The 22,215-nt window shown below is 40.0% G+C and overlaps 1 protein-coding gene across 1 annotated transcript in view; it reads right to left on the bottom strand.

The window, feature by feature from the left end:
- Positions 1 to 22,215, bottom strand: part of TMEFF1 (transmembrane protein with EGF like and two follistatin like domains 1) — a 94,200-nt gene that overhangs the window by 10,351 nt on the left and 61,634 nt on the right. Inside the window, exons 6-8 of the mRNA XM_082623788.1 lie at positions 20,392 to 20,540; positions 18,357 to 18,422; positions 5,152 to 5,275 (exon numbers count right to left, since the gene is read on the bottom strand). Of these exons, the coding sequence (XP_082479914.1) occupies positions 5,152 to 5,275; positions 18,357 to 18,422; positions 20,392 to 20,540 (339 nt within the window). The remainder of the gene's footprint in view (positions 1 to 5,151; positions 5,276 to 18,356; positions 18,423 to 20,391; positions 20,541 to 22,215) is intronic.

Here is a 22,215-nt window from a genome sequence, read left to right as displayed (position 1 = left end):
CTATTTAGGATACAATCAGGAAGGCTACTGCCAGAGGGGGAAAATGGTGCCTGGACTAGGAATGGCAGTGACAATGATGAGAACTAATCAAATTCTGGATATATTCTGAAATAGAGCGAAGAGGACTCCTCAACTGACTAAACATGGAGTATGACAGAGACAGAAGTCAAAGATGTATCAGAAGTGTTTTGTCTAAACCAATGAAAAGATGGAGTTGGCATCAACTGAGATGGAGAAGTTATAGATGGAATAGGTTTATGGGAGGGTAGACAGATCAGGAGATCAGCTTAGGTCCTGTTAGCTTGGGGTGTCAGACAACCATGTGAAAATGGCAGTGAGGGAGAGAGATCTGTGAGTCCCACACTGAGAAGAGAGGTCTGGGGGTCATAAGCATACGTCATGTAAAGCCCTGAGGCTGGATGGAATCACTAAGGAAAAGGACCAGGACGGGATCCTGGTGGTACACCAACACTGAGAGACCAGGAAGCAAAAGAGGACCCAGGCAAGGAGGCTGAAAGGAATGGCCAGTTAGGTAGGAGAAAACCAAGAGAGTGTCATCCAGGAAGCCAAGTGAAGAATGCCTATCACACAGGAGGTCAAACGCCACTGATCGTTCAAAAGTAATTTAAGCTTGAGAATTGACTAATGAATTTAGTAACAAGAACAGTCTCAGTGAAGTGCTGGGTGGCAAAAGCCTATTGGGGTGGATTCATGAGAGATGGGAAGTGAGAAACTGGAGACAGATTATAGACAACTGTTTTGAGTTCTTCTACAAAGGAAAGGACAGAAATGGGACAGTAGTTGGTAGAGGTAAGAATGACAAATATCTTTCAAAGTAAAAGAAATAAAAATATATTTACAAATATATTGAAAAATATATGTACACAAGAATGTATGATAAGAAGAAAAAGGGGGGAGCACTGCTGGCAGTGACAGTAAAAAGTCTGTGGGCATTCTCCTCATATTGCTTCAGTTTTCTCAGTGAACTTGGAAACAAGATCATCAGCTGAGAGTGAGGATGAGAGAGGAGGTGTTGACAGTCTGAAAAGAGGGGTGACGGTATAAAGCAGTCACCTTATCTAGGAGAGGAGGATGAAAGGACCGCAGTTATAGAGTGACTGCCAGCAGTATACAGGGCCCACTGAGTACAAAGGTCAGTGAGACCAGTCAGTCTGGTGAGTGTAGGTATACAGCAGGCGGGAAGCTGGAATGAACCTGGATTATAGTTTTGTCAAGTGAGTATATGATGAAGAAAGAGACGGACTGCAAGGATTGACCACAAGTTAAGCTGAGTAAGGAGGTGATGAGGACATGCAGGGTGAGAGATCAATTACTTGGAGGCCCAGTGGGGTGGAAGGACTGCTGAGTAGGAATTAGAAGGGATATGCTAGAGATGGAATGATTCCCAAACACACCTTCAATGTTCATCTGTCTCATGAGTTCCAAAACCACAGATACCAGTAGCCTACTAGGTAAGAGGATACCCCGCAGGCACCTGAGACCAAGCATTACTAAGCTCAGTACATCGTGTCCCCGCAAACCTCCTGCCCCCATTCTCTTTCCCCACTCAATTTTGCATCAGCCAGAAACCCGGGAGACTCTTTTGATTCTTCCTTCCCATGACCCTCCACCAACTCCCACATTCCCATCTTCATACTCAACTGGTCACCAAAACCTATGGATTCAGCCACCTATTTTCTCTCTGTAACTTATCTCATCTCACTCCCACTACAACTTCGTTACTTGGTTCAGGCTCTCACTGCTCACTCATACACAGTCTCCTAACATTCAGCCTTCTAATCCATTTTTCACCAAGCCACCAGGGTGGCTTTCAGATCTGAACACATCGTTCTTATTTAAATCCTTAAATGGCTTCTCACTGCCTTTAAGACAGAGGACAACCTCCTGGGTTGGCACAAATGTCCCTGTAAGACTTGCCCCTCCTCCTGCAATGTCCTCCATGCCCCCTTCAGGTTGAAGTGCTTTTTTGAAGTCCCAAATCACCTCATGCATATCTATGTATGATAGCATTTTTCATATTATGTTTTAATTGTGTATTATTTGTCAGTCGCTGCCACCAGACTGTATGTTTTTTTGAAGGCTAGATCCATGTCATTTTTTTTTTTGCGGTACGTGGGCCTCTCACTGTTGTGGCCTCTCCCGTTGTGGAGCACAGGCTCCAGATGCGCAGGCTCAGTGGCCATGGCTCACGGGCCTAGCCACTCCGCTGCATGTGGGATCTTCCCGGACCGGGGCACGAACCCGTGTCCCCTGCATCGGCAGGCAGACTCTCAACCACTGCGCCACCAGGGAAGCCCCCATGTCATATTTGAATTTGAGACCCCAGTACCAGGTAGGATTTGGTACAAAATAGGCAATAAATAAACAAACTAATGATGGGATAATGCTAAAAGATTTTAACCTAATAATAGGACTGTGCCTAAAGGGTGTTCATCCCTGCCTGTTTACTGATACTCAAACACATACACCTACCAGTGGAAATGCACTTGATACTATGGCCTGGTTCTTGTGGACACTATAAATGCTTAGACAGAAAAAAAAAGATCACCTGCTTTTTGGAGTTACAAGAATGCAGAAAAGAGATTCTGTAGCATTTAAGAAACACCTCTGGTCTGAAGAGGGAAAAGTTGGCCATCATCACATGTCATTCAAAAACTATTTACTGAGTAGCTACTGGAAGCGGCCCTATGCTAGGCACTAGGGAGAGAGTGGTTAGTAGAGCAGGGTCCCTAACCTAATGGTGCGTACAGTCTAATAACATCAATTGTTATTTCTTAAACACACATTGTGTAACAGGCATTGTGCTCAGCACTTTGCATACACTAGCTCATTTAACGACACTAGGAAACAAGTACCATTATTATTTTTTTTACAAATAAGGAAAATGAGGCTTAGAAATTTTAAGTAACTTCCAAAGGGCACAGCCAAAAACTGGCCAATCCGATATATCTGATTCCAAAGCCTTTAACTACTAAACCATTCAGTCTTCTTTTTTTTTATTTTTAAACAAATTTGGTCTATTCTTCAGTTCTCTTTTCTGTTATTTTATTTTATTTATTTATTTTTATTTTTGGCTGCGTTGGGTCTTCGTTGCTGCGCACGGGGCTTTCTCTAGTTGCGGTGAGCGGGGGCCACTCTTCGCCATGGTGCACGGGCTTCTCACTGCGGTGGCTTCTCTTGCTGAGGAGCACAGGCTATAGGCGTGCAGGCTTCAGTAGTTGTGGTGCACGGGCTTAGTTGCTCTGCGGCATGTAGGATCCTCCCGGACCAGGGCTCAAACCCATGTCCCCTGCATTGGCAGGGGGATCCTTAACCACTGCACCACCAGGGAAGCCCCCATTCAGTCTTCTTACTGTCAATGAGTAAAATACTACAAAGCGACCTGGTATCACCACTTCATTATCAGGACATCATCCTCTCTCATCCCTCAATGTTAGGGATCTTAAAAGACACTCTATCCTAAGAGGACAACACGATCTGATCTTCTTTCAAGGTATGTATGTCACTGTGAGACAAGTATGAGGAATCCACTGTATGATTTTATTTTAAAACTGGTCTGTTCTCCCTTGCATGGCTGTATTTTTTTTAACATCTTTATTGGAGTATAATTGCTTTACAATGGTGTGTTATTTTCTGCTTTATAACAAAGTGAATCAGTTATACATATACATATGTTCCCATATCTCTTCCCTCTTGCGTCTCCCTCCCTCCCACCCACCCTATCCCACCCCTCTAGGTGGTCACAAAGCACCGAGCTGATCCCCTGTACTATGCGGCTGCTTCCCACTAGCTATCTATTTTACATTTGGTAGTGTGTATATGTCAATACTACTCTCTCACTTGGTCTCAGCTTACCCTTCCCCATCCCCGTGTCCTCAAGTCCATTCTCTATGTCTGCATCTTTATTCCTGTCCTGCCCCTAGGTTCATCAGAACCATTTTTTTTTTTAGATTCCATATATATGTGTTAGCATACGGTATTTGTTTTTCTCTCTCTGACTTACTTCACTCTGTATGACAGACTCTAGGTCCATCCACCTCACTATAAATAACTCAATTTTGTTTCTTTTTATGGCTGAGTAATATTCCATTGTATATATGTGCCACAGCATGGCTGTATTTTTTTCAATGTTCAAGAAAAGGGGTTGCGGGGGGGGAGGCTGGTGCTAGCTCCTTCAAAGACAAGAAAACCTTTCAATCAGGAAGAAGCAGAAAGCTTCACAAAGAATTCTTAATAACCATTAAAACAGTTTATAGTGTTTTGTTTTGTTTTATTTTTTAAGTAGGAGGAGAGTGGGGTGGGGGGGGGGAAAGAGTCAGGAGAATGGCGCTAAAGGAATAGAGGAACCAAGAGACCTGGTTTCACACAGCTTTCTTTTACTTCTTGTGACAAAGATTCACTGGCCAAACTGCAGGGGGGCAGGAGTGAGCAGAATGAGAGCAATCTCCCCCAGTCTGGAAACATTGCCTGGCCCACTAGACCATCGTGAGGTGGAGGACAAGCTCCCAGAAGCAGCGGCAAGAAGTGTTATCAGTACAGACACAGAAGAGCAAAAAGCACAAAGATCATCAGGTTGACGATCAGGAAATTTGAGACCTAGTTTTGTCTCAGCTCTATTTCTAACTTGCTACTGAGTTTGAACAAGTCACATAACCTCTCTGGAATCACACAGTTGAAGACTCACCCCCTTTCTGTTTCCATCTCTCATATCACACCTGATTCTACCTCCACATTCCCTTATTTTTAGAAATCTATTTTACTATAAATTTTATTTGAGTTACATGTCCTTGGTTCTTAACACATTCTCTAGTCCCTCAAACCACTCCGTGATAGACTGCCTAAAAACCAAAATAATGTTGGTTTATGGCATATTTTTATATTAAAAAATACATAGCATAATATTAAAAATGTTAAGTCCATCTCAAAACCCTAATAGAACATCTGTTTTTGTTTTTGCATATTACTTGCCAGTTTTTTCCAAATGATACTGCTGATTTATTTTTCAACTCAGTTGCAAATAAATACTACCTTTTAGTAATATTTTTAATCCACATTTCATTGCCTTCTATAGAGCAGTGACCAATGATGGAAAAAATGTCTCACCTCTGATCTGGAGGTACTCTGACTTACCTACAAGAAGCCTTCTGAGTAGAATAAATGAATTCACATTTTCCATGGATGCAGTAACCATTGAGGTTTTCAGGGCAAGGCATGTGGTTTCCAATATAAACATCTTCCCTTTGATCACTAGCATCTTACAAGAACATAAAACAGGTCAATAAACAGTGAAAAGCAAACTGAAAAATATGGACTTTTCAAAGGTTCTAAAGCAACAAATAAATTCACCCCTTGCTGGGTAATTTGGAAAGGAAATGTATCAGATAGGAGGCTGGACAAGAACCAAGGTCTCATTATGCCACAAACACAGCAGGTAGGCTCTTTAGACTCAAAGCATTTAAAAATATTTGCAGGATGTGACCACTGTGAGCTACTGCTGTTTAAAAACAATCTGGCAAAAAAAAAAAAAAAAAAAAAAACTTCAACATCTTTGCTATAAAAATAAATGTTACTTCTAAAAGAAATCTCACCTCTGTGACAGAGAGATGGTGTATACAGCATTGGCTTTTGGAAAACTGACTTACTGTAACCATTCACCTTGAGGCTATGAAACTGAGGCCAAAGAACACTGGTATGGCAGAGAACAAGTATGAGATTCTGAAATTTTAGGATAAAAGGTTTATTTTGGAATGAAAACTATCCAGCATACTGATTTTTTCCCAAATAAAAATAGTTTTGCTGTTCTTTTTATATAGTTTTTCTTCGTATATGTTACTATAAAAAAATTAAATAATACAGAGAACAAATAAAAAAGAAATTTAAAATCACCTGAAATCCCTCTAACCAAACAGAACCATTGTAAACATGTTAATGAACATCTGTTTGGACTTAGGCATACTGATTTGCACTGAACTGTGTTGAACTGAAGAAAATAAGAAGGGTGGTGAGTAATACCACTATCAGAAATGTGAAGAGAGTCAGGAAGGAAAGATAGAAAAGGGCAGGAAAGATGAAGGCATGGAGACCCAGTCTTCTAAATCAATGATATTCACTCACTCATTCATTTCTCTCTCTATCCTTATTTGTCTCTTTCTCTCATATAGTTACATACACACGTACTCATTCACATACTCACACAATCTGGAATGGATTTTTTTTTTTTACTTTTTTTTCTGGCATATACTTAATACTTTAGCCCTCGGCTCTATGGACCCAGAGTTCCCCAATGTTTACAGGCCTGTCCATGTGTAGGAAAAATTCCCAGGCTTCCTGCCGTTTCGTACAGTTCCAGCTTACAGATTCTGTGCATAATTAGCTGTGTGACGTTGAACATACCACCCTCTCTAAGCCTGAGATTTCACAACTGTAAAGTCAGGACCACAACAGGACTATACTTTATGCAGTTTTGAGAGGATTATGTGAGATAATTAATGTACGTACAAGACCACTAAACCAACCAGCTCTCCATGTACCACATCATGCAACAGCAAAGGCTTATCTACCCCCCAAAAAATAAAGTGTTAATATAATCTGAAGAAAGTTAATGGAGACAAATTAAGAAGGAATAAATAGGAGGCTATGTGTATATCTGTTTATACTAGTGTGGGGAGAGGAAAAGCAAGGGAGAAACGGGAATAGAAGTACCAAATGTGAAAAAACTGAGAACTGAACATGCAGATTTTTCCAGAGATCAAAATTTACATACAAAAGGAAAAACAATTTAATGATTATTAAGCTCAAAGATAACATAACTACAGCAGAGAGTATCACGTCATCCTTAACAAGACCAAACTTACATCACTTTACCTCAAATTTTATATATTTACATTATACTGCTTTATGCCTAGGAAGAGAACTAGGAGAAATCCAACACGTAAAGTCTCAATTTTAAGGGTATCTCTGCTATTTTGTAACCTTAGTCAAGTCATTTCTAAGAGAGTTGAATGAGATCAGCAAAGTCTATCAGAAGTATAATACAAGACATGTACATAATTTTTTATTTTCTAGTAGTCATATTTTTAAAAAGTAAAAAGAAATAGATTAATTAATTTTAATCATATACTTTATTTAACCTAATATATCAAATAAATAGCATTTCAACACATAAAATTTTGATAGTTTACATTCTTTTTTCTTAAATAGGTCTTAAAAATCTGATGAGCACTCCACACTCATAGCACATCTCAATTCCAACTAGCCACATTTCCAATACTCAATAGTGTCACATGTGGCTAGTAGCTACCATATTGGACAGCACAGAATAGATGACTTACTCATTTATCATCATTCATCACCTTCCATATGCCAGGGACTCTGCCAGGTGCCAGGGATAGAAAAACGGTTAAGCTATACCCTGTCCTCAAAGGGCGTATAGGGTCTCCTCCAGCTCCCAAACTGTAATTCTGCTGTGGCAAAAGAAATCAACCCCTCCTTTGGGCTGCTATAACTCTAGCACCCACTTCTGTACTACAATACTCACGATATTGTCTTATAACTATTTAGGTTTTTTAAATCAGTCTCTACCATAAGACTGTGAGCTCCTTGAGAATCTAGATGCTTGTATTACTCATTTCTGTATAACTCCTGACACCTAGCATGTAGTACTTTCTTGCTATGGTATCAAGCCAAAAGTACTATTCTACCTTTGCAATCAAGCCATTAAGTGACTCGAGAAATGCAACTGTCTACCATAGTGCTTATCACCACCCTTCAACTTCTCAGAACATGATATTTTCATGGTATGATACACCAGGAAGTATATAATAATGGGATTATAGAGAACGAGGTTATGTACTAACCTGTAATAACAAAGTCTTATAAAGTGTATAACAAAAAGACCATATTGGTCTATAGAGGCTGTGGTAATGTACTAATCTACCGTAAGAGAGTCCTAGAAACAGCAGGAAATTTCAAGAATAATGCTGAGCTGAAAGCGATCAGAGAATTCACATGCACGATAGCAATAAGAAAAAGTTAACTAAATTAATAATGCGTTTTGAGAAATTAATAAAGTATGACACCAATAGCATTTATTGAATGAATTAATAAAGAATGTGGTATCAAGCTCTAGACAAAGCAAAGCCATATAAAACATGGACAAGTCTATTAAGACTTGGAAATCTGTGTCTAGTCCAGAGTCCAAATTCAGCATCCTGCTCAATGCCAGCACTATTCATTCCTTTATACTTACATACTATTTCTGTGCACATCCATATGCTCAGCTAAGCTACAGAACGTATAAAGAAAAAGTGGTCACAGTCCCTACCCTTATGAAGCTTATAATCAACTTAGGGAATCACACAAAAAGCTGAACAACAAAAGGGAAGGGGTCCCACGTGAGAGTGTACAACAAAATACCAAAAGAAGGTTTTATAATACTAGGTGCTGTGGAAGTTCACATGCAAAGGAGAACTCATTTTAGGCAAAATAACCCAGGGAAGGATTCATAGAAAAGGTAGGACTCAAGTTAGGTCTCAAAGCATAGACAGATTTAGATAGAGGAATGGTGGAAAGCGAAAGACAGGTATAACGCACCTGTTCTCACTCTCAAGAACGAGAGTTAAATGGACCTAGCAAGAGCTGTACATTCAGACTGGAGAAAGGTGTAAGTCAAAGTTGGAAAAATAAGCTGAAATCAGAGTACGGAAAAATTTGAACCTCAGGTGAGAAATGTTTTCGTAATCATATGGACAGGGAGGACCCTGAACTCCTCCTAGCTGGAAAGCAACACAATGAAAGCCACGTTTTACAAAAGAAGTTAACTGAGAGTGGTTACCTAGGGCTGGTGGCACGGAGGCAATGAGGAGTGACTAATGGGTGTGAGGTTTCTTTTGAGGGTGATGAAAAATGATCTAAAATTAGATTATGATGTGATGCTAGTACAACTCTGCAAATACACTAAAAAAAACCACTGAATTGCACTCTTTAAACAGGTCAACTTAATAGTATGTAAATTATATCTCAAAAAGCTGTTAAGAATTAATTGGGGGCTTCCCTGGTGGCGCAGTGGTTGAGAGTCTGCGTGCTGATGCAGGGGACACGCGTTCGTGCCCCGGTCTGGGAAGATCCCACATGCCGCAGAGCGGCTAGGCCTGTGAGCCATGGCCGCTGAGCCTGCGCGTCCGGAGCCTGTGCTCCGCAACGGGAGAGGCCACAACAGTGAGAGGCCCGCGTACCGCAAAAAAAAAAAAAAAAAAAAAGAATTAATTGGAAGATAAAGGTAAAACCAGGTGACCAATTAGGAGGTTACTACATAATCCAAACTGTGGCACTGAAAAACTTGAGCTCAGACGTAGGAATAGCCCAGCAGCGTGAGCGCGAACCTCCGCGCAAGCGCCAAGGCTCGGGCAGTTGGCCGGCATGCCACTGCTCATGTGTATCAACTACAAGGGTGGGTGCTGGGGTTGAGGCTTTCGATTAACACCGCAGCCAAAGAGGAAGGTAATGCTGTGCCTCTTTGTCGAGCCAAACCCACCCCCAGCTTTATTAATCTTCAGGCAAGTTCCCCACCAGCCATTTGCCTGAAAATCCCGGAAACAAAGCTGTCCTCAGGAGTTGACCACAAGCCCAAGGAATGCCTAGGACTCCTAGAACTGGGGTTTTCCAGAGGCTACATGGATGTGATATCACAACAGATTGGATACAGGCCCCTGATCAACCAAGCCATTCACCACTACCGTCCAGAACTCCATGTATACTCGACCTCAGGCCACTTCTGCCATACAAAGTAAACGACTGACAAGGTAGTTTATTTGGGAATGCGATGCAGAGAGAAGGTATGCAGAATAAGCGGAATGGACAGGGAAGAAGGGAAAGATGATATAAAGATGCATCATTCAGTTGGCCACCACTACAGGTGACTCATGCTCAATCCCACAGGACCTTTTGAGGAGCCTCATGAAATGGATCTCAGAACCATTTCTGAGAAGTGAAATGAAATGAAAAGAGGTAATGAAAAGGGGAAATGTATCTGTTGGCTCCTGACCCCTGCTGGACAAGAGTGCCCCACTATTGTTAACTCCCTGTCTTAATCAGTCTAGGATGCTATAACAAAGTACCATAGTGGTGATCATTTTGTAAGGTATAAAGATACCGAGGGAATTCCCTGGCAGTCCAGTGGTTAGGACTCCATGCTCTCAGTGCCGAGGGCCTGGGTTCCATCTGTGGTCAGGGAACTAAGATCCCGCAAGTCACACAGCATGGTCAAAATATCAAAACAAAACAAAATACAAATCGAATCACTATGTTGTACACCTGAAATTAATATAATATTGTAAGTCAGTTATACTTCAATAAACAAACAAAAAACAGAAAAAAAAAGAAGTAGGAATAGATATTAGAAACACAAAAAAATAAATATGGCTGGAAGATGCTTTGGAAAGTAAATGAGCTCAGAAACTCAGATCTGAAAGGGTCCTTGGAGGCCATTTGGTCTGATGGAGGAATTTCTTTAGTTATAGCCTCGAGATCCCATTTCTACTTAAACACTTCTAGAGATAAGGAACTCAACATAATACAGTTAATTCCAATACTATCAAATTTTCCTCATGTTAAGTGAAATCTCTCTCTCATTAACTTTGTGTGGATTTCCCCATGTCTGCTCACCACCTAACCCACTGCCTACCAATTTTTTTTCTTAAGGTCAAACTCCCCCAGTTCCACGCTTTATATAGTCTGCAACAACCAACCCACTAACATTTAAGTGCTTAGTACAACAGAACTGTCCTCCTTATTGAAGATGCTCCTAATATAGAATTGTGTAAAACAACTTTACTTCAGAGAGGATAAACAATTGGTCAATAAACATAGGAAAAGATGCTCAACATCACTAATCATTAGAGAAATGGAAGTCAAAACTACAAGATAGCACCTTAACACCCATTAGGATGACTACTACCCCAAAGCCAGAAAATACCAAGTATTGGCAAGGATGTAGAGAAATCGTAACCCTTGAGCACTGCTGGTGAAAATATATAGCAGTACAGCCACCAGGGAAAACAGTATGGTGCTTCCCTGAAAAATTGAAAGTAGAAGTACCTTATGATCCAACAATTCCACTTCTGGATATATACCGAAAAGAACTGAATGCAGGGTCTCAAAGAGATAGCTATATACCCATATTCATGGTAGCATTATTCACAATAGCTAAAACAGGAAGCAATGCAAGTGTCCATCAATGGATGAGTGGATAAACAAAATGTGGTGTATTCATACAATGGAACATTATTCCGGCCTTAAAAAGAAAGGGGATTTTGGGGCTTCCCTGGTGGCGCAGTGGTTAGGAGTCCGCCTGCTGATGCAGGGGACGCAGGTGCGTGCCCCGGTCCGGGAGGATCCCACATGCCGCGGAGCGGCTGGGCCCGTGAGCCATGGCCGCTGGGCCTGAGAGCATCCGGAGCCTGTGCTCCGCAACGGGAGAGGCCACGGCAGTGAGAGGCCCGCATACCACAAAAAAAAAAGGAAGGGAATTCTGACATATGCTATAACATGGATGAACCCTGAGGACATTATGTTAATTGAAACAAGCCAGTGACAAAAAGACAAACACTGTATGATTTCTACTTATGTGAGGTACACAGAGTAGTCAAAATCATAGAAACAAAAAGCAGAATGGTGGTTACAAGGGCTGAGGGGAGGGGGAAATGAAGAGTTGTTGTTTAATGGATATAGTTCCAGTTTCACAAGATGAAAAGACTTCTGGAGATGGATGGTGGGGATGGTGGCACCCCACCATAAATTTATTTAATACCACTGAACTAAACACTTAAAAGTGGTTAAGATGGTACGAGCTGTTATATATATTTCACCACAATAAAAAAATTGCAAAAATGACTCTAATGTGAGCCTAACAACAGGAGCATGTAGTAAACTGAGTTCAAATTTAGACCTCCAGTCCTCCGAAAGGTATTTATTAAGCACCTATCATGTTCCAGGCAAGATGGTAGTTCCTAGAGGTTCAGGCAATGGCAGTTCAAACAAAATGTAAGTGCAAAGACCCACTAGGCAGCTGAACGTATGAAACTAGTTCTTAGAGAAAGATTAAAGCTAGAGAACAAGTGTTCGCCAAGGTGATAGCTGAGGGCAGATTAAATATTCTGAAGAAAATTAGAGAAAGCAGGCAAGAGAAAGCAGGCATTATTTCCACAAATCCCTACAGTTAAGAAATTCAGTATACTCTTTCTTGCTTCCCCTATACCACCCTGCACCCCAAGCTTCATCGCTAACACATCCTTCCCTAACCCGAGTCTCCCTGGACCCCAACACAGAATTATTTACCTAGGTAGAAACTCTTACCTACCCTCCAACACCCCCTATTCTCTCATGTCTAAATCCCACTCTTTTCCTTATCAACCCTAACTCTTTCTTTCCTGGTCTTTCTACTCTGCCCAGTGAAACATCTTTTCTAATGTGCAGAATTCTGGAACAGTTGTGATACAAGAGAAAGAGCACCAGGGCTTAGGGTCAGAAAGTCTGAATTCTGATCATTGCTCTGTCATTGTACATGAACCACAAACTCTCACAGTTTCAGCTTCTTCATCTGCAGAATGACAATAATATGGCTGTGATGAGGATTAAATATGCGTAAGCACCTGGCACACAGTAGGGCAGTTCCGATTAAGAATTGTTGAGTGGATGAACACCCTACTGTCACTCATGAACCACATGAAACATGCTATAGACAGGCAGACTCACCAATGGCAAGAACTTTTAACACAGCCAGGCTACTAACAATGAAATTAGACAACAAAAATATTTACAATCACCATAATTAACACTGATAAGGAATTCAGTGACACAGCATTTAATACTTAAAGTAATCCTAGGTAGTAGATATCACTGCCCCCATTTTATAGAAGTGATCACTGAGGCTCAGAGAAATCAGGCCACACAGCCTTTAAGTGTAGACCAAGTCTGACTTCAGAACACAAGCTCTTAACCATCACACTATTACTTCACCAAGCTACGCTGGGAGCTGGGTAAGGAATGGACATAAGTGGAATGTCCAAGCACCTGTTCTCTAGGCCAAGTAAATTAGATAACTTCAAAAAGGAAAGATTAAAAGGCATTAATGATGTAATAAAGCACAGTTTCAGAAACCACAGCAGAGATGTAGCCTCACACAGCAAGAACTGGGCACAGTCCTACACAAACAGTGCCCTCGGGCAAGTGGTGACAGGCTCCATGAACAACAGCTGCAACTGTTAGTCTCTGAACAATTATAAAAAGTGCGCTTGGTCACCCATCGGCTCCTTCCACCCACAGAGGCATGCAGAAACAAATCTGCCACCAGCGGCAATGTTTTCAAATACAAAGGGGAGTATGGTTCTAAGCGATGATATTGTAAGAAAGCCCAGCTCCAGATGGCTTATCTGCAAAGCCATGTTTCACTGGCAACCTGTCCTGGTCCATCCATGCTCCACTCAAGTAAAGCATCAGGAGTTGCTATTAACAACCAAGACATACACCTAGAAGGTGCTGCTGAGGCGGAAACAACAACATCAACACTGCAAAGGTAACCTAGGGCTCATTATTTCCACATATCCCTGCAGTTAAGAAATTCAGTATACTCTTTCTTGCTTCCCCTATACCACCCTGCACCCCAAGCTTCATCACTAACACATCCTTCCCTAACCCGAGTCTCCTCGGATGCCAAAAGAGAATTATTTACCTAGGTAGAAACTCTCACCTACCCTCCAACACCCCCTATTCTCTCATGTCTAAATCCCACTCTTTTCCTTATCAACCCTAACTCTTTCTTTCCTGGTCTTTCTACTCTGCCCAGTGAAACACCTTTTCTAACGCACATAAACTCATCCATCTCCGCCGCTGTTTGCTTAGGAAGTACTCCTTTCGTCTCCCTGATATACCAAAATCACATTACTCCCCCATCCCCCTTCCTTTCATCTTCCCCTGCTGTGCTCACCACCTGTCACCTCCAGATCAGCATCCCACTCTCATCTCCCAACGACCGCCCTCCCATGGGGGTCTGTACCATCCACCTACACAGCCTTCTAACCATCCTCATCATGACTCTCCACCACGCTCCACAACACACACTCTCACCTTCCTTCAGTGATTTTAGCAACTGGCTCAGGCTTACCTTTTGATGAGGCAAATTTATCAAGACCATTTTTAAAAGGGCATATCAAACAAGCTGTATTAATACGGTTAGATTTTAGGCTGTATGAAAACAGCTTTGGATAAAAATGGCCACATTAAAATGTCATTTGCCACAAAGGAACTCTCTGGGTAGATGGAAACGTTATAGACTACGATAAGGTGTAGTGCAGATGGGGTATATCCGTTTGTCAAAACTGAGAGCTAACATTTGTGCATTTCAGTGTATGTAAATTACACCTGTAAAATAAGAATAATGATAATCCACTGGGTAGAGGTATATAGGCAAAACAAGAAAGACAGAATGCTCTTAACCATTGACGGTGGTTGGGTACATGAGGTTTCATCATACTATCCTGTTCGTTCATGTTGGAAATTTTCTACAATCAAGTTTTTAAAATGTCACATACCCAGCTCCCACATACCTCATGCTCTGCCATCATATCCCTTTATGACTTCAACATCTGCAACCAAGCTTCTAACACTGCAATTTCAATATTTACCACAGGTTTTCCAACAGCCCAAGAAAAGCACTAATTCAGCCACCATGCTGGACATTCAAATGCTCCATTCTGGGAGCACTCTTCTCCAAGAGCTCAGCTTTACAACATTCTTACTGAGCACTATCTCCCAATTTTTCTTGCTGATGCTGTGTCCCTGCTTTTCACTTTGTAGCCTCCATTCCTAGATCCTGCTTACCTAGTCTTGGTTGTGTACTGGGGACACGAATATTTACTAAGGGGCTCCTATAAATGCTTGTGAGAACAACAACAACAAAAAAAGCAAATGGGGTAAACATACAAAATAGAGTTACCTCTGACCTCTATTCCTTACTACTAGCACATGTGTGAACTCTTACAATCTGGATTTCATCTTCACAACCCTATAGAGACGCCTTAAAATTATGTTTTTGCCTTCAAATGTTAATAAATTACTTATGTTTTTATTATATATAAAAAAAAGAAACTCCTTGGTCCAAGATTACCAATGATCCCCTTGTCTTCAAATTCGATGCTTGTCATCTAAGCCCTTTATGCAGAGTTTTAAACTACTAGCCAACCTTTCTGTTTGACTTCTGTGCCACTGTACTCTTGATTTTTTTCCTCTGGATCCTCTTTCTGTTTCATCCTCTCCTTTCTTTTTTCTTTCCTTCTTCTTTTTTTTTTAAATATTTATTTATTTATTTATTTTTATTTTTGGCTGCTCTGGGTCTTAGTTGTGGCATGCAGGATCTTTGTTGTGGCATGCGGGATCTTTAGTTGCGGCATGTAGACTTCTTAGTTGTGGCATGCGGACTTCTCAGTTGCTGCATGCAAACTCTTAGTTGCGGCATGCATGCAGGATCTAGTTCCCTAACCAGGGATCACACCCAGGCCCCCTGCATTGGAAGCGTGGAGTCTTACCCACTGGACCATCAGGGAAGTCCCTAGCCTCCTCTCCTTTCTAAATAACAATGCTGTCCAGCAGAACTTTCTGCAACTCTTGATATGTTCTATTTCTATGCTGTCCAATATGGTAGCCACGGGTCACATGGAGCTACTGAACATTTGAAATATGGCTACTATAACTGAGAAACAAAACCTTTAATTTTATTTTATTTTAATAAATTTAAATTTAAATAGCCATGTGTCCAGTGGCTACCCTACTAGACAATACAGCTCTATAATCTCTCTCACTTGTTCTCATGACTTCGGTTATCACCTCGACTGACTCACAAATTTATGCTAATAAGCAAAGTCACCTGGGTGAGTTCCACAAGCAACTCAAACTACAAAATAAAATCAATCAGCTCCACCATCAACTCCTCCCTTACCTTAACCCAAACACCTTTCCCCTCCCAACATTCTTAGTTCTATAAATAGAATCCATCAACTAAGTCATCTGAGCTTGAACTCTTTATCCCCCATATCTAAACAGGAATCTATTCCTTTTGAGTTTACTTAACTGATCTCCCTGCCTCTAGTCCAAAGTAAATAATAAGCACAATTCCTGCCAGATATAATGCATTCAACTGGTTAACTTTGTTGTCTTGCCTTTTTGAAATACATAATGATTCTGCCACTGCCCACAAATGAAGTTTAAATGCCCTAGGATAACACAGCATTCAAGACTTTACACATGGGAATTCCCTGGCAGTCCAGGGGTTAGGACTCAGCCAAAAAAAAAAAAAAAAGACTGTACACAATCTGGCCCCAAGCTACTTTTCCAGTCTTGCCTTCCACTTCTGCCTCTTAAGCTCCCTACTCTCCAGCCAAAATCGGACTCCTTATCATTCTGCAATACATTCTCTATCACAATGTTTGTTTGCATCCATACCTCCACTCATGCTCTTCCATCCTCCTTAAATACCCTTTTGACCTCTGTTCAAATCCTAACCATCCTTCAAGGTTCAGCTCAAATTCCACCTCTTCCATGAGTTTCTCAGATCTTCACCATCCCCCACCAAATAGTAATCTCTTCTTTTCTGAGTTCTCACTGCACTTTTTAACAGCACTACATTTATGACAATAACCCATTTCTACTTTGTTAGAATTAGGTTATATTCATCTCTTATTGTATCACAAGCTCTTTAAAGATGGATGTCATGTATTAGATATCTTTCTATCCACCAATAATTTCTAGTAAAATAACCAGTATAAGGTAGGCACTTAGTAAATTATACCTACTGATTATGATAATTTCATTTGCATTATAGACAAATTCTTATGTGCAAAGAACGTTCAGTATCTCAAAAATGGCTTAGGCACTGTAATTTTATCAAACGCAGACAAGTATTTTGGGTATACACAATTCCCCAAATTGCCTTAAGTAGGAGCTTCTACCTACGGAAAAAGAGCCTTCCTATTCTAGTCATGTACTATCAGTATAAAGAATAAAACTAGCACCAATCTATTATGTCTCCTATGAGAATACAGAGACTTCTTATTTTAAATATAGCACTTAGTATCAACAGAGGAAACTGATATGTCAGGGGCTCATGGGATATAACTGATTCAAGTGACAGGAATAACAAATTATTCAAAGATAATAACAGCTACCATTTCTTGCACACTTATGAGTATGTCAGATACTATTCAAAGCACTTGACATGCATTATCTCATTTAACTTTTATGACACTCCATGAGATAGGGCCTGCTATTCTCATTTTATATATTTTTTAGAAATTAGGCATAAAAGGTAGATCACATATCTTTAAAAGATTGTCCATTAGTATAACCAAACAAATGTGTAGAAGATGCACATGTGGAAAAGCAATTATACAGAAGCCTTGGTCTAGGATCCCAAGATGGAGACCTGCTTTGGTTCACTAGATATAACCTCACTGAGCCTCAATGTTCCCACTGGTCCTTACCCCTCAGAGTAGTTGTAAGAATCAAATGAAATAATGAATATGAAAATGAGGAGTGAAAGAGCACTGGACCTGCAGTTGAAGGACCTAAGAATCTGACCTTTACTACATGTAGGACTTTGTACAAATAAATCCTACAGCTTCTTTGAGCTGCATCTATTCTTTTGACAAGTGTGGAACATCTATGTAAGTACCAGACATTCTGCTAAGTATTAGGAATCCCAAAGTGAACATGATAGATACAGTCTCCTGTCCTCACAGAACTCATAGCCTAGACGGGGACACAGATGAGTAGAACAGACAGTTATACTTAGAGTAAGTTAAGGGGTTGGATAGGGGAGAATGCAGGAGAGGCACCTAATCTAGATTTAAGGGTCAAGGGATAGTTCCCAAAAGGAAATGACTTCTACAGTGAGACTGGAAAGATGAATATTAGGCAAAGAAGAGTTCCAGGCAGAGCGAACAAGGTTCAAAGACCCATGCACAGAGGGTAAGCATTAACAGTAGAATCTAGAGAGGTAAAGAGGATTTTACAAGCAAATATGAGAGAACTTTCCATATAATTTCTTACAACTGCATGTGAATCTATAATTATCTCAATAAAAATTTCAATTAAAAAAAGCATATATGAAAGTACTCTGTAAACTGAGAGGTACCTTAACTATTTCAGTATTATTACAAATATTCAACTGTATATTGCTACAGAGAGCAAAGTTAGAAAGGTCGTTATAATGGAAATAGAACTACTAAGGATAGCTAGTGACCATATTTCAGTAGTTGGCCAAAATTTGGGAAATTGTGATTCAGTACCTTTCACATCTGGTCGATATTGTAGTCCATCATCTTTCTTTCCCAACAAACTAGTGTCATCTGTGTCTGTAAGAGAAAAGTTTTCAAATTAAGATACATATGATGTTTAAGTCACACCATGAAACTCCTAAATATTCCAAATGCTCCAGGTCCTTCCCAACTCTCTCCACTTATCCTGCTCACATTTTCTACCACTCTCTTGATCTATTGTGCCACTTCTATCTCAGCCTCAAGGCATCCCAGATATAAACGCACTCTGCGTGATGAACAGTCTAACTTCATTCAGACTTCAGCTCAAATATCATCTCCTTAAAAAGTCTTCCCTGAAAAAAAAAAGTCTTCCCTGTGCTAACTGAAATAACACATATCCTGAAGAGAAAGGATTAGCCCTTTCTCCAAGGGACAATGTTCTCAAGATTTACCTTCTCCCACCAGTTTCCCTGGAAAAATATCAGATTGAGATAAACGTGGAACCTCAACTGTGTTATCAGACAAAATTTACTATAAAAATGACTGCTGACTGATTAATTGTAGTAGGACAGGAAGACTGTACATGAACCATAAACACCTGTTGAGAAGCACAAGCTTCAGCTTCCCAGTACTAGTGTGGTGGGGGGGGGGGGCGGGAGGAAAGAGAAGGAATACTCAGGTGTAAATGGGAACCAAGACAAAAATTAAGGACCAGCTACTCCAAACTCACTTCTAAATCGGCATGAGTTTCAATTAACAAAATCCTCAAACGACCAACTGTTCTGAATTTGAAATTCCATACAGTACCATTCAATCATGTACCAGTTCCTCAGAAAAGATATTCTCTCTCTAAGCTACTCTTTAACCTACCTACACTCTAAATGCCACCCCATGAAAGAAAAGCAAACCATACTACTTCTTCCACCTATAAGGGGTCCCTATCAGCAGTTTCCTGTACCATGTGCATACCTGACCCCCACGTGGCAATCCTATGATGAGCTTCTTGGGCATTCTTCGGTAGCTTAGACCACAGATATTGCAATCAGTTGTTCAGTATTTCACAAATAGCTTGCTATCAGTATAAAGTAGCAAACTTTGGCTTGCAACTTTCTTCCCTTAGCTCAGATAAAAACATATCCCTTTAATAAGTCCAAAAAAGGGACGGGGCTTAGAGGGAGGGTGGGTTAGACCTTGTAAGCAGGAAAGATGCACAATCCTAGGCCATGAGAATGTGTGGGGCCCTTGTTTGTTACTAGGAAATGATATATTATTTCAGCCCATGTGTGTATTACTGAGGAAGAAGGTTGAAAACCTGTGCCTTTAGTGACTGGATATTTCTAGTAGGAAGAGAAACCAAAATTCATTCTTAGTTGGTATCATGGCTTCTAAATGATGGCAAGAAGAGAAAAAGAATTTTAAACTGAAGGTAATAATTTTTCCTTACACTCTATAACTTCACGCCAAAATCTCTAAGAGTATACAATATGTAGGAGCAAAAACTACAGAGAAAATGTGAAAACAAAGTAAACTATTATTCTCTAGAAAAAAAGATGAAAAAAAATGTGGTTGGGACTTTCCTGGTGGGCCAGTAGTTAAGACTCTGTGCTCCCACTGCAAGGGGCACAGGTTTGATCCCTAGTCCAGGAACTAAGATCCCACATGACACGTGGCGTGGCCAAAGAAAAAAAATACGGTAATACTTATAGTTTTACTATAATTAAAATAAGCTAATTCTTAAACAACTAAAATCATTACAAATTTGAGACAACTTTTAAGAACTATAAATATATCTACAAGTCCATGTTAGGATCAGCTTAGTAACTAAATAAGTAAACCAAGACCATTGTTTGTATCTTGAGATAATGAAAAATAAGTGGGAAAAAAAAGCTAAGTTAGTAACAGAACAAAGAAATTCTAAAGTACATAGTAATAAAAAAATAAAGCATCTAAGATTTCTCATTTTCCAAATTTGGAACACTACCAAAATGTACAAATAAGACTGCAGACATGTGATGTGATATTCACTATTAAAGACAGGTCTCTAGATAAGTAGAATGAATTTTACCTGTGCAATGACCAAGATGCCTTATATCAATTTGTTCTTGTTTTATACAAGATGCTTCTCGAACAAAACAGGGATTGTTATAGGAACTCCCATCAGAAGCACACACAGGATTAAAACTGTATCCACTGCAATCTATATTACATACACACCTGTCGGAAAAAAACAAAAATTACCCATGTTTTACAACAAAAGTATTTCACAATGCTGCAACAGCAAAAATGAGCAATTCTTTTTTTTTTAATTTTTAACTTTTTTATTGAGGTATAGTTGATTTACAGTATTACATAAGTTTCAGGTGTACAACACAGTGATTCAATATTTTTAGAGATTATTCTCCATTTAAACTTATTATACAATATTGGCTATATTCCCGGTGCTGTACAATATAACCTTGTAGCTTATTTATCTTATACATAGCAGTTGGTAAGCAATTCTCTTTTTCTGCTTTCTGTAACAGAAGTCAATACATTGTCTTAAGTCACTGATAAAAGTTTAAGCAAAGTGAATGCTCAGCTAACAATTTCTTTCAGGTGAGAATTTAGAGATAATTTCATCCAGATGTTATTAATCCAGTGGTTTCTCTAAAATTTTCATATCTAAAGATAATAATCAAGAAATATCAAATGTCAACAACATTAGTTAGAAAGCAACATGGTATAGCAGAAAGGACACAATTATAAGTCAAAAGTCATGAATCGGGCTTCCTTGGTGGCGCAGTGGTTAAGAATCCACCTGCCAATGCAGGGGACACAGGTTCAAGCCCTGGTGTCGGAAGATCCCACATGCCATGGAGCAACTAAACCCGTGTGCCACAACTACTGAGCCTGCGTTCTAGAGCCCGCGAGTTACAACTACTGAAGCCTGCACACCTAGAGCCTGTGCTCCGCAACAAGAGAAGCCACCGCAATGAGAAGCCCGCGCGCTGCAAGCAAGAGTAGCCCCTGCTCTCCACAACTAGAGAAAGCCTGCGCACAGCAACAAAGACACAATGCAGCCAAAAATAAAAATAAATAAAATAAATAAATTTATTAAAAAGTCACGAATCTAAATCCTAGCCCAACTAATAACCAGATTTGTGTCCATATTCTCCTTCTAAGTCTTAGTTTACTGATCTGTAAAACAGAGGTAATAATATATGTAACCTTACCAAATAATTGGGAAGATTAAAAAACATAATAGATTTAAAACATGTAAAATAGAAGACCCTCAAAATTGTTTCCTAGGTGCACATCCACCTGTAAAACTGAGTGTCCACTTAACACTGAGACTGCATTATAGAGAAGGCCAAGAAAGTCCAAGGTATGGTCACTCCTCTCAAGGACAGTAAAATCTAACTGGGAATATAAAAATAAAAAACACAGAGACTCTCCTGCTTCCAGCAACATGGTGAACTCAGAACCTGTACTAATTCTCCTAATGAAAACAACAAAAAATACTGGACAAAATATTTCAAAACGTCCTCAAATGCATTCGTAAGTTGTCAAGAAAGCAAGGAATTTTAAGACAAAAGTTATATGAAGACAGGAATAGAGAAAGGTCAGTTAAGTTTACCAAAGCTGATTTTCACCTTGAAGGCATTTACCAAACTAGGTAAATTCAATTATCAGTTTTTTGGTTTTGCAGGCCTCTGAGAACAGAAGACGAATAATACTGACCTGCCTAAGGTAGAGAGTCTAAAGACCCTAGAGAAAAGCATGAGGGTAGAGTATAAATGAGGTGCCATATTCCAAGGGAACTGTTTTAAAGGAAAAAAATATTCTGCTGTGGTTTACACAGCACTGAAGAGAGGGGGAAAAAAACATCTCCCCGAGAATTCAAAACTAT

This window comes from Mesoplodon mirus (assembly GCF_964341445.2).
Source record: "Mesoplodon mirus genome assembly, chromosome: 1".
NCBI classification, from domain to species: Eukaryota; Metazoa; Chordata; class Mammalia; order Artiodactyla; family Ziphiidae; genus Mesoplodon; species Mesoplodon mirus.
The sequence above is the reverse complement of the archived record's forward strand: the minus strand, read 5'-3'. Positions and strand labels throughout refer to the sequence as shown.